This window comes from Thamnophis elegans, chromosome 3, assembly GCF_009769535.1.
Source record: "Thamnophis elegans isolate rThaEle1 chromosome 3, rThaEle1.pri, whole genome shotgun sequence".
NCBI classification, from domain to species: Eukaryota; Metazoa; Chordata; class Lepidosauria; order Squamata; family Colubridae; genus Thamnophis; species Thamnophis elegans.
Genome location: NC_045543.1, coordinates 85,793,047 through 85,805,917, shown reverse-complemented (window position 1 = coordinate 85,805,917; position 12,871 = coordinate 85,793,047). Strand labels below are relative to the sequence as shown.

The window sequence follows — 12,871 nt, the reverse complement described above, 5'->3', positions numbered from 1 at the left end:
CTTGGCAACTGGTATGTATGACAGTTGCAATGTCTCAGGATAATGTGTTCACCATTTGTAACTTTCCCAACTGGCTTCCAACCATCACAGTCAATGGGGAAAGCCAGATTTGCTTAAGAGTTGTATGAATCACTTAACAACTGTAGTGATGCACTTAACAATTGTGGCAAAAAAAGTTGTAAAATGGAGCCCATCTCATCTAACAATTGTCATGCTTACAATGGAAATTCTGGGCTGAATTGTGCTTGTGCATTTTTTCTTTTCCATAGTGTATGTCTGGCCAGGGTTGGATACACTGCAGATTCCTTTGATTCAACAATGTCAGTCCAGGAGAGAAAGAAGGTTGAAGAGAAGCACCATAGTGGAAATAGTGATTAGATCACCCTACAGTTCTGTGAGTTTGAAGATGATGAAGATATGCTCAAAGATTTGCCTTCCAAAGAAATAACCAGCGGGCCACCTATTTTCCCTTTGGACTGGATGAAGGTTCAACCTTTTCCTTAGATATTTATTTTATATTTATTTGTTTTATTTATTTAGTTTGTCAAACATGTAAAAAATAACAGGTATAAGTATAAACATAAATATGAACACAGTAAATGGGTATGAATAAATGGAGACAGTAGAACAGGGATGGTAGGCAAGCTGGTGCACTTATGCACGCTCCTTACAGACTTCTTAGGAATGGTGCGAGGTCAACAGTAGACAGTCTAAGGTTAAAGTTATGGGATTTGGGGATAAAACCACAGAGTCAAGTGGGCCATTCCCGGCATTGACCATTCTGTTGCTGAAGTCGTATTTTCTGCAATCAAGTTTGGAGCGGTTTACCTTGACTTTGTATCTATCGTGTGCTCATGTATTATTGTGGTTGAAGCTAAAGTAGTCATTGACAGGTAAGACATTGTAGCAGATAATTTTGTGTACTACACTTAGGTCAAGCTGAAGGCAGTGTAATTCTAGCTTCTCGAAGCCCAAAATTTGTCGGGTATATGTATTGTGTTCATAATTGCTTTCCTGGAATGCTTTTGAGAACAGATGCACATCTAGAGGGTGGGGGGAGTGTGTGAAGTGCCACAAGGCTAGGCTAGGCTATGTTTGCCTAGAGAAGAGGGATAGCTTCACTCATGAAAGGATGGATACCCATTAGCAATCTTGAAGTGTACAACGTGAATTGACTTGGCTACTTAGATAAAGCACAACTTATATTTAAACTGCTTATTTCTGTCTTGAATAAAATGTGTATAAAACATAAAATCTGGAAACTAGATATCTTTGCCTGGTCTCCATCAGATTATGAACCTGTGGTGTTCCCTGTGACAAACGTGCTTATTTTTTAAATACAATATTAAAACTGTCCCAAAAGAATATTGTTGACTTGTGTTTCCATTGTGAAAAAAATCTAATAATAAAGTACTAAGAAAGGACAGATAGCCTCTCTACTATGCTAGCAAAATAACATAGTGTTTCCATCATGCCCAAATCAGTGACTCTTCATATATTAATAGTACCAAAATTTGATATATTTCAAAATTAAATTCACATCTTTAAACTTCATTTTTCCCTAAATCATATTAGCAAACTTGTGAATATTAAAATATAGAGATCACAGTACAGCAAGCCTATATTAAATAGGTAAGTTTTCACTCCATCATTTCACATTTCAATGTGTTGACAGTCCACTGTTTCTAAACATTCTCTCAGCTGTCCAATAAACATGAAAAATAATCTTTACCTATCTATCTAGATATTATACATAGATGGGCAGAAGCTACTGAAGAATAGGCAGACTCATAAATAACCATGACCCAAATCATGAAAGGCTTTATAGATAACAATCAACACCTTAAATTGCATCCAGAAGTCAACCAAGGACCAGTGTGGCTCACAAAGAGAAGATGTCACATGAGCAAATCAAGATACATGTTATTATTCAACTACTCCAGACACCAATCCAGTCACAAATGTTGACTTATTCAGTCTGCAACAACAACACATGCTCTATTTCTTACCACCAATTGGCATTCAATCCGAACTGGCTGCTGCTATTATCCAGGCCACAGGCCCATCTTGACAGATATTTGAGGTCCAGATTTCCAACTAAGATTGGCAAACTGCAACTTGCAATGACCCTGTGATAGTACTCCACTTGGTCCAATCCAATAACATTCCTAAACTCACACTCACTACTCCAACCACAACCACATCTAGACCACTATCTAACATTCAAACCAATTATCCCACTGAAAACAACCTAATTCTCCAGCCTAACATTAAAAAAAGAATTTAAACTTAATCTCAGCAGGATTAAGTGACTATGACCCTGGGACATGCTAATATCAGAACTATATATTTGTTTGTGGGTGGTTTGCACTCAATTGGGTTCACCTTTACTTCTCAAAGATCAGACAATATTTATAGCTAAAATTATCTTCTCAGAGTTACTACTGGGTGTCAGTTATTGTTATCTGAATCATGAGACCCCTTTTTAGTTACTCATGGCTTAGTCACTTTTGGTTTGGACTACATAATACACTATTGAAGGCTACTCAGAGGATCAATTCCATTTAAATGTGTTTTGTGAGGAACTTTTTTTTTCAAGGCAGTCAAACAACATTCGTAAGAAGCATTTTTTGATTTGTGTTCATTAAAATTAGGTGGTACATTAACAGGCAGTCCTTGCTTAACAGCTACTTGTTCAGTGACTGAAGTGGCACTGAAAAGAGGGAATTATGACAGGTCCTCATAGTTGCAGCTGGTTCAGCTTCCCCACAGTCATATGATTGCAATGTGGGTGCTTGATAACTTCTTGCAGTGACAACATTGCTGTATCCCACAGTCAAATGATCACAATTTGGAGCCTTCACTACTGGCGTCACATGAGCAAAGTCAATGGGGAAGCTGGCAGGAAGTCACAAATGGTGATCACATGATGATGGGATGTTGTGCCCATGCAAGATTTGCCTAACAATGGCAACTGGGATTGCCAGAACTGTGCAGTCACGTGACATTGCCCTTATAAGTACATTGCTTAGTGTCAGAGTTCTCAGTCCCAGTTGCCATTGGTAAGTGAGAAGTACCTGTAGTTTGAAGATTTTTAACATAGGTCTGATGTAAATGATTCAGGGCACAAGGTTGCTATCAACAAGAATAATATACCCATTCAGAATTAAACAATAATAAAAATGTTTTTGCTAGAGTTATGAGCTATCAGATTAGAAATAGTCAAAAGTAATAATGAAATGTATTTTCTGTGGTAATTTCCAATCTAATAATATTTTATTCTTAATTAGTAGTGCAGTCATCCCTGGGTCACGATTTATTCTCATTTCTTTTTAATCATTTTTAAATCTTAAATCCCATAATTAAACCAGAGCTTTTAATTTTTAATAGGCAATGGCTATTATCATTATAGCAATGCAACTTCAAGAAATAGGAAAGCTGTATAAGAGTTCCTAAGTGGCTGTTCAAAGAATTATAAGTAGAGCTAATCATAAATCCATTTTTACAACTTCTTTTAAAAGACTGGAAGATTCTTGCCATAATACTAAGAACTGAGGAATGCCTATAACTCAAGACAATTTCTGCCCAGCCATATTCTGAGTTGTTAGGGTGCCATGATGTGTTTTACCAATTACTTTATCTTAAGGGGTTCAGAAGAAAGAACAGCTCAACTTAAGTAGGGAAATTTTATGAAGGTCTAGGTAGAACACATTGTAGAAAGGGGAGTGAATGCCAGAAACCAAAAGGAAAGATAACTGTGGAAAGGCTACGTAAGAACCAAATCTTCTACCAGTCAATTTTGCTGGTAACTTATCTCTGGATCTCAAAGTTAAATGTCTAGTTATCATAATGATTGCATGCTGTACAGTAGTATTATAAATGGGGACTTGATTTTACTGGGCTGCTCCCATACTGTTCATTTTCCAAAAGATTCATTGTTCTCTTTCTAAGTTTCCCTCATGATTCTGCGAGAAACTATTTTCCTTCTTCTGTATCTTTGTTCCTTTTATTTTCCAGAGCTCGGAAAATCTGTTTTATTCTTCCTTTTTATTGATTTTCACAGAGCACTAAGCTATTATGTGGTTGGTTTGCCTTGGATTTAATCGGATGTACAACCATATCCATTATGACATAGCATTACTGCAAACCATTAAGCCACTAACCATAATGAGTTTTGGTTTTGACTTAATGTGATGTGCAGATTAGACCTTTGGAACAAACACTATTCAACCTCCAAGAATTAAACTTCCATAGTTGCTTAGTAGCTTTACAAGCCGTTTATGTATGACATGTAGCAGCTGTTCCAGATTGATACGCTCTTTCTATCTAAAATAAATTATAGTTCTTGAACCTTGCCAACTCTTGGGCATTGACTTTACATCACATATAATATTTCCATTTAATGTAAAGGAAGGGAATTTTAAAAAGGCCGGCAGAACTTTATGTCTTTCCACTTCTCTAGCAAATACACCGATTTGATTTGGGAATAATGTAAGTTCATTGTAGTAATTTTTATAAACTTCACTATCTGTTTTTCAGAAACTCTTCAAGCAAAATATTTTCATAGAACTACCCATCCTTATATGGCAAATCGCCCACATGAATCTCTGTCTTGGGCATGATTTTTAAAGAGGAGGAGGAAGACCACTTGAGATAGAATCTAATCTGGTGAATGATTGCATTTTTATCTTATTCTCCACTGCCACCTTGTGGAACACAAAAATCAATTAAATCTGCTTTGTTTCATCCCCAAGATTAAAAACCACCAATAAGAGAGGAAGGCAATTTTTGCTTCATACTCATAAACTCATGTTTTTTACTCATTGAAGTTATTCTAATGCATTTTGCTTCTAGTTTGCTCATAAGATATGGACGTTAGTTGACAATTATCTTTATAAAATAAAATGGACATACACAAATTGTCTCCTCTTTTATTGTTTTAGAAGATGAGGATCAAAACTGGCAGAAAACTTTAAAACCAATAACCAGAAATTGAGAAAAAAAGATCCTTAGAGATCCTAGAGATTATTCAAAAAGTCCCTCTCCCCAAAGTACAAAAAAGAATACAGTTTTATTTCAGTTTGTCATTCTTATACCTTTTTTTATTAAAGAAAAAGATAAAATGTCCCAAATCATTTCAAAATAGTTTCATGAAAAAGCGTTGTGGAATTTTTGGAAGACTTTGGAGCAGCAAATTAGAGAATTACTTTCTCTTTTTTTTATATAGTTTTTCTTTAACCCAAAATTCTTCAACCCCTAAAAATAACTTCTCCAATTTTACTTATAAAAGTTATTCAGAATAACAGAGTTGGAAGGGACCTTGGAGGTCTTCTAGTTCAGCCCCCTGTTCAGGATCCTATACCACTTCAGACAAATGGTTATCCAACATCTTCTTAAAAACTTCCAGTGTTGGAGCATTCACAACTTCTGGAGGCAAGTTGTTCCGCTGATTAATTGTTCTCACTGTCTGGAAATTTCTCCTGAGTTCTAAGTTGCTTCTCTCCTTGATTAGTTTCCATCCATTGCTTCTTGTCCTGCTTTTACTACCATTTATTTGTGGCAACCTCTGAGATATTGGAACACTGCTATCATGTCACCCCTAGTCCTTCTTTTCATTAAACTAGACATATCCAGTTTCTGCAAACATTCTTTGTGTATTTTAGCCTCCAGTCCCCTAATCAGCTTTGTTGCTCTTCTCTGCACTCTTTCCAGAGTCTCCACATCTTTTTTACATCGTGGCGACCAAAAGTGGATGCAATATTCCAAATGTGGCCTTACCAGGCATTATAAAGGCATTCAAGTTATACATAACATGCCTTTGTGTGTGTGCGTGAGTGTGTGCGTGTGTGTACGTGCGTGCACACACACGTTTAGAAAGAGAGATGTTTTAGCACCTATATTTTGGGTCTTTAAATCATGATGACATCTCCTGATTCCTAATTGCTCTACATTAATGTCCTTGATTGATAGAGCCCTTTGTTGCTATATCCTCCCGATGCAAATATCTTCAAGGATTGGTAATTCTTGAAAGTCCATGTTATAGAGGGAAGTACTTCTTTCATTGACTTCTCAACTATATATCCTACTTTAATTAGTATAACTTTGGGTATTTGCCCACTTGCACAAATCACAGGAAGAATATGCATAGCAAGCTTGAGCCGAGGTGGCGCAGTGGTTAGAGTGCAGTACTGCAGCCACTTCAGCTGACTGCTAGTTGCAGTTCGGCGGTTCAAATCTCACCGGCTCAGGGTTGACTCAGCCTTCCATCCTTGTGAGGTGGATAAAATGAGGACCCAGACTGTGGGGGCAATATGCTGACTCTGTAAACCACTTAGAGAGGCCTGAAAGCCCTATGAAGCGGTATATAAGTCTAACTGCTATTGCTATGGCTAAGCTCACTTTTCTGCCATGTGCTCATGATGTCGCCTTGCTCTCCTCCCCAGCTCACCTATGAGGTGCTTTTAAGTTGTCCACACTGTATGTGTTCCAGTGATGGGTTTCAGGTTTTTTTAGAACTTATTCTGTAGGTGTAGCCTGTTTTCTGGGACTGGCTTCGCAGTCATGTGACCAGGTGGGCGTGGCCAACTTGGAAAATGTGGTGAAACTCACTTAACGAAGCTCTTGCTTAGCAACCAAAATTTTGGGCTCAATTGTGGTCATGAGTTCTCTTTCTTTCTTTCTTTCTTTCTTTCTTTCTTTCTTTCTTTCTTTCATCTCTCTCTCTTTCTCCCTCTCCCTCCTGTGTCTGTCTGTCTGTCTGTCTGTCTGTCTGTCATTCTCTTTGTGTAACTGTCTGTATGTCTCTCTCTCTCTGTATCTCTCTGTCTCTCTCTCTCTCCTCCCTCCCCCATCTGTCACTCTGTCTGGGGGGGGTGTCTATCTGTCTATCTGTCTGTCTGTCTCACTCACTCTGTGTGTGTGTGTCTGTCTCTCTGTATGTCTGTCTGTCTCTGTCTGTCTCCCTCCCTCTTTCTCTATCTCTCTGTGTGTCTCTCTGTCTCTCTCTCCTTTTTTCCTCTCTCTGTCACTCCATGTGTGTATGAGTGTGTGTGTGTGTCTGTCTGTCTCTCACTCACTCACTCAATCACTCACTCTGTGTGTGTCTCTCTCTCTCTGTTTGTGTCTGTCTGTCTCTCTCTGATTCCCTCCCTCCCTCTCTCTCTTTCTCTGTGCCTCTGTCTGTCTCTCTCTCTCACACACACTCACTCACACACACACACATACACACATACTGTGGTCACCTTGTGTTCCAATCACAGGTTAAAAGTACCTGGCAGCAGCGTTTTTCTCTTCAGGAACAGGTCCTCTTCAGAAGGACAAGGCCCCACTGGTTGTCCTCCCATTCCTCGTCTTCTGGCTGTGGTTCCACGCCATGGAAAACATAGGTACGTGCATGCCCGGCACAATTACAGCCCGGAGCAGGACCAAAGCCCCTCTCCCAACTGTTTCCCACCGTTACAAAGTCTCTGAGGCTGTAATTTAAGGGGTGTGTGCATGCGCCTATGTTTTCTACGGCGTGGAGCAGCGACGAGGCTCTGTGTGGCTGGTGATGACTCTGGAGCCCATCCGGGAAGATGAGGAATGCAAGGGAGACCCCTCCCTCTGCAGATGGGCTTTGGACCAGCAGAGCCTTGTCCTTCTTTTTAACCAAGCGGCTGTCAAGAGAGGAGGGGGCAGCGCGCACCACATGGGCTTGTGCAGTAGCCGAAGAACAGGAGGCAAGGATTGAACAAGCCCAAGGGCAACGCTATCCTCTTCTCTCTGACGGCTGCCTGGTTTGCTGAATCTGGTGCAGTGTCAAGACTCTTGCCTTCACTGAGAGCTTCACTGGCAGCTGCTTCTTGCCATCATCGCCACGCTGGAAAGAAGCCAGTCCTTGGAAAGAACCTCCCCCTCCAGAGAGCCCATGCCGGGAGAGGAAAGGGGGTGGGCTGGTTTGAATGCAGACTAACAGGCAGTTTGGGACCAGCACCTCCTTCGCTAATTTGGGCAGGCAGAGAAAGAAAGGAGGCTTGTGATAAAGCACCCCTGCCACCAAGGGCGAAGAGGAGCACCTTCGCCCTCAACTATTGCATGCCTCCTTTCTCCACCCACCCAAACTAGCAAAGAAGGCGGGCCACTAAACTGCCCGCTCCCCTGCATTCAAACCGCCCGCCTCCTCTCTTCTGGCATGGTCTCTCTGGAGGGGGACGGAAGGTCTTTCCCAAGACCTGCTTCCCTTACCTCGCGGTGCAGTTCTGGGACATGTTCGGGCAATGGGGGGACTTTCTCACATGACTTTGGAGAAAGAAAGAAGGGGTGCAAGAAAGCCCCCTCCCACTGCCCAAACATTTGAATGAAGGAGGCTGCAGCGATCTCCTTTCATTCTCTGCTGCCTGAATGAGTGAATGAGGCAGATGGAGAATGAAAGGAGATCGCAATGGATGTGGGGGAGTGAGCCAAGCGTTCCAACCGGTTCTAAACGGCATGATAGATTTGTGGAACCTCTTCTACCGAACCAGTTAGAACCAGCAGGAACCTACCCCTGATCTGTTCCAATGTTAAAATAGTTTCCCTTTTAAGCAAGTGACATGCAGTGGCAGGGCTACTGAATCTGTATCTGATGTGTTTCAGAATCAGGTGATCCTCAAGAGATGAGCTTATCCCAGCCACTGTTCCCAAGAGTCATTCTGCCTCACAATGTAAGAACATCTTGTTCTTTCAAACTGGGTTCTCCCCTTATAATTGCCAGTCTCTAAACCAATCCCTCAGAGACATAGATCAACACAGTCAGCAGCTGACCAGCACTGACTGCACACTTCCCCAAAACCAATACAAGCTTTCATTGATCTAGCTATTCGTCTAGGGATTCATTAAAATCACTTCCTCCCTCAACTATAGGTGGTCCTCAACCTATGACCACTACTAAGAGCCAAGGTGGCGCAGTGGTTAAATGCAGCACTGCAGGCTACTGCTAGATCAGCAGGTCAGCGGTTCAAATCTCACCGGCTCAGGGTTGACTCAGCCTTCCATCCTTCCGAGGTGGGTAAAATGAGGACCCAGATTGTTGGGGGCAATATGCTGACTCTCTGTAAACCGCTTAGAGAGGCCTGAAAGGCCTATGAAGCGGTATATAAGTCCACTGCTACTGAGCCCAAAGTTCTTGTTGCTAAGGAAGGCAATTGTTAAGTGAGTTGTACCCCATTTTATGACCTTTTAGCCATGGTTGCTAAGCAAACAACGGCAGTTGTTGGGGATTTCCCCCATTGATTTTACTTGTCAGAATCACCCTTAGGAAGGTTGCAAATGACAACCCGAGAACTCTGGGATGCTGCAATCATTATAAACACATGCTGTCTGCCAATGACCCAATATTTCATCATGTGACTGTAGGGATGCTGCAGTTGTTGTAAGTGTGAGAACTGGTGATAAGTCACTTTTTCACTGCCATTGTAACTTTGAACTGTCCTTAGACAAATGATTGTAAGTCAAGGATTACCTGTATAGCATATTTTAAGAGGAAGGTGAATCCCATAAGTAAGTAAGTTTGTAAGTTTAATTTTATTTATAGGCCGCCCAATCCCGAAGGACTCCAGGCAGCTTACAGAAGGGAAGAGAAAGAAAATAAAAAAAAGTAAAAATAAAATAAGACAAGTTAAAACAACACAGATACATTTGTTTCAGTCGGGGCTGGACCTCAACAATGAGGTCAACAGCCCCAGGCCTGCCGGAAAAGCCAGGTCTTGACAGCTTTTCTGAAGGACATGAGAGTGGGTGAGGTCCGGATTTCTGGGGGTAGTTTGTTCCAAAGGGTCGGGGCAGCCACAGAGAAGGCTCTCCTCCAGGGGGCCACCAGCCGACATTGTCTGGCTGACGGCATCCGAAGGAGGCCAACCCTGTGGGATCTTACCGGCCACTGGGAGGAATGTGGCAGTAGGCGGTCTCGCAGGTATGCTGGTCCTAAGCCATGTAGGGCTTTAAAGGTAATAACCAACACCTTGAATTGCGTCCGGAGACCAATAGGTAACCAGTGCAGTTCGCGGAGGTAGGTGTAACATGTGTGTGCCTAGGTACACCCAATATCGCTTGCGCAGCTGCATTCTGGACTAGTTGCAGTTTCCGAATGCTTTTCAAGGGTAGCCCCATGTAGAGCGGCCCACCCAAAATGAAATCTTTTTCATTCTTCTCCCTCTTATACTCCAATGAGTTTGGAAGGAGGAGGAGGAGAAGAAGAGGAAGAGGAAGAGGAAGAGGAGGAGGAGGAGGAGGAAGAAGAAGAAGAAGAAGAAGAAGAAGAAGAAGAAGAAGAAGAAGAAGAAGAAGAAGAAGAAGAAGAAGAAGAAGAAGAAGAATCCTAATATTAAGAAAACCAATCTGGTGTAGTGGTTAAGTTCTAGGTCTGCTTTAGATGTGAAAGTCATCTGGAGGACTTTTGGGCAGTCATTCTTTCTCAGCCCAACCTACCTCACAGGGTTGTTGTATAGGAGTTCTATATTTTAAAAGTTGGGATAATAAATAAATCCTATATTCTTTCCCAAGACTTAAGGAATGCTTCTCTCTTGATTGGTTTCATAATGGTTTCTGAATATTGACTTCAAGGCAACCTCTCTGGTTCTCTGTTGGTGGATATTTTCCTGTCAGCAGGTGAGAATTGGTGAGAAGAAAGAAAAGAAAGCTGGGATAATCTAACAATTACTTTTCTTAATGTGCCCTGTCCACCGTAAATAAGAGCAGCATTTTCTAGCATCATGCCTGGGCAGGATAGGGGTCAACTCATCAATTGTTTCACCAGGATAGTTTTCTGCCAGCTTAGTCACAGATAGTTGGCACTTTAATTTAGCCATAAAGAAGAGTCCCATATCTGTTTCAGAAGAAGCCTGAAGGATCTATCATTTCAGTAAATGGATCTGGCAGGTGGCCCTGATGGATCAATTATAAAAGAGTACATAGCTGTAATGCAGAAACATCAACCTTGTTCCCTCCTTGTGAATTACAATGCTCCCATTCAGTTTTTTTTTCCGTCAGACTGATACCTATAGGGCTGGAAACTCTAGGAGTTGAAGCTTCCACATGTGTAGGATGCCAGGATTACGAAGATTGCCGTTTCACATTATCATATGTGAAAATATTTGTTTATAAAATGAATCCCCCAGATTGCTTTAAAAAAAACATCCTTATTGATTGTGATAAAAAGAATAGATATAAATGTCTACGGAAAAAGGACACCTACCAATTTCAACAGGGAGGTCTGTAATCTGATTACTGGATAATTCAAGAATTTTCAGTTCCTGAAACAAGGCAATGTAACTTGGAATGCTTGAGATCTTAGTATTGTTTATGTGCCATTCTTTTAGGTATGTTTTCTCTTTCAGCCAATCGGGTAACTCCTAAGAAAAGAAGATTTGGGACAGTGAGGAATCTTTGGCAACAGCAGCATTTCTATCTTCCTCTCCTTCACAAAGCCATTTGAATTAAACCACACTCATTGGCTACGGATGACTTTTCAGTGCATGAAGCACTGCTTTCCCTTTTAGCATTCTTGAGTTATAACAATTCATTTAACGACCATTCAAAGTAACAACCCCACTGGGAAAAAATGGCTGATGACCATTTTTCACACCGTTTCAGAATCTCCATGGTCATGTGATCAAAATTCAGACACTTGGCAACTGACTCATATTTACGACGGTTACAGTGTCCTGGGGTCATGTTATCCCCTTTTTGCTACTTTCTTTCTTTCTTTTCTTAGTGTATGAATATGTTCCTGTCTTTTGCTGTTGGAATATTTCAACATAAATTACTATATCCAGATCTATTCAGCTAAGACTTTCACTTTAACTTGATATACATTTAAATTAATAATAATCTTTGAAAAGGAATTAAGGAAGCAGAGCTCAAATATGTTCAAGTATGCTCTTACAATATCAGTTTGTGCTATCTCCCCAAAACTGAAACTAAACCCTTGTTGGTGGGCATGTCTGTATCTTTCTTTTTTCCAGCTAATTAGATAAGATTAATTGAAATGGCTTTGGAGATGTAATATTTCCTCACAGTATTAAAACAAAACAAAACAGAGCAACAAACTTTTAACATTTGTAATGTAAATAACACAAGGGAAGGGAAGGGAAAGGGAAAGGTTATACAAACATTATTTAAATATCTTTCCAGATTCTTGCTTACTACCATAGAAATAAATATAATATGTCAGAGTTTAGACCCATCAATCAATCCATCAATCATATTAGCTTTTGGCTTACAAATCTTGGTCTGTGGTTAATTTGTGATAGGAATTCAAACATACATCCTTCTGTCTCTGCTTTTTAGTCCCCCTATATTCTTCTACAACTTTCCCTTCAGTACATACACACCTATAGGAAGCCAATCAGTTGTTCTCCACTGTCAATGAACTAACTATTCAAATTTGTATGTGCAAACCTCATGGAACATGATGCCCAACGAAGATCAAATCAAGACAAGTTATCAGGGATAAAGTTTAATATCCTATAATGCCTCCCATCCATCCTGAAGGATACCATGTTATAAACACTCCAAGAGATGCATCTGTTTAGATTGCTTGGCCAAAAAATAAAAAGAACATATATATAGTGGGTAGAGAAGGTATTATCAGCTGCTAGGACCCTGATGGCATGTCAAATGTTTGAAATGTCACACACATTATTTTAACAACAAAGGAGCCATTGCTACACTGCCACTTCTACTGTTGTGAGAAATATAATACAATGTAATTCAATTTCTAGGAATGTCAGTTCTTCTGACACAAAAAAAAAAAGCCATGGCATCAACCTCTGTCTTTCCTTGATGGTATCACTACCAGTAAGAAGATATCAGTGCCAATATCAATGAGGAAAAAAATCACATTGCAATGGCTGTT

The 12,871-nt window shown here is 40.5% G+C and overlaps 1 protein-coding gene across 1 annotated transcript in view; it reads right to left on the bottom strand.

The window, feature by feature from the left end:
* Positions 1–12,871, bottom strand: part of LRRC2 (leucine rich repeat containing 2) — a 66,944-nt gene that overhangs the window by 42,228 nt on the left and 11,845 nt on the right. Inside the window, exon 3 of the mRNA XM_032214726.1 lies at positions 11,210–11,366. Coding sequence (XP_032070617.1) covers positions 11,210–11,366 — 157 coding nt within the window. The remainder of the gene's footprint in view (positions 1–11,209; positions 11,367–12,871) is intronic.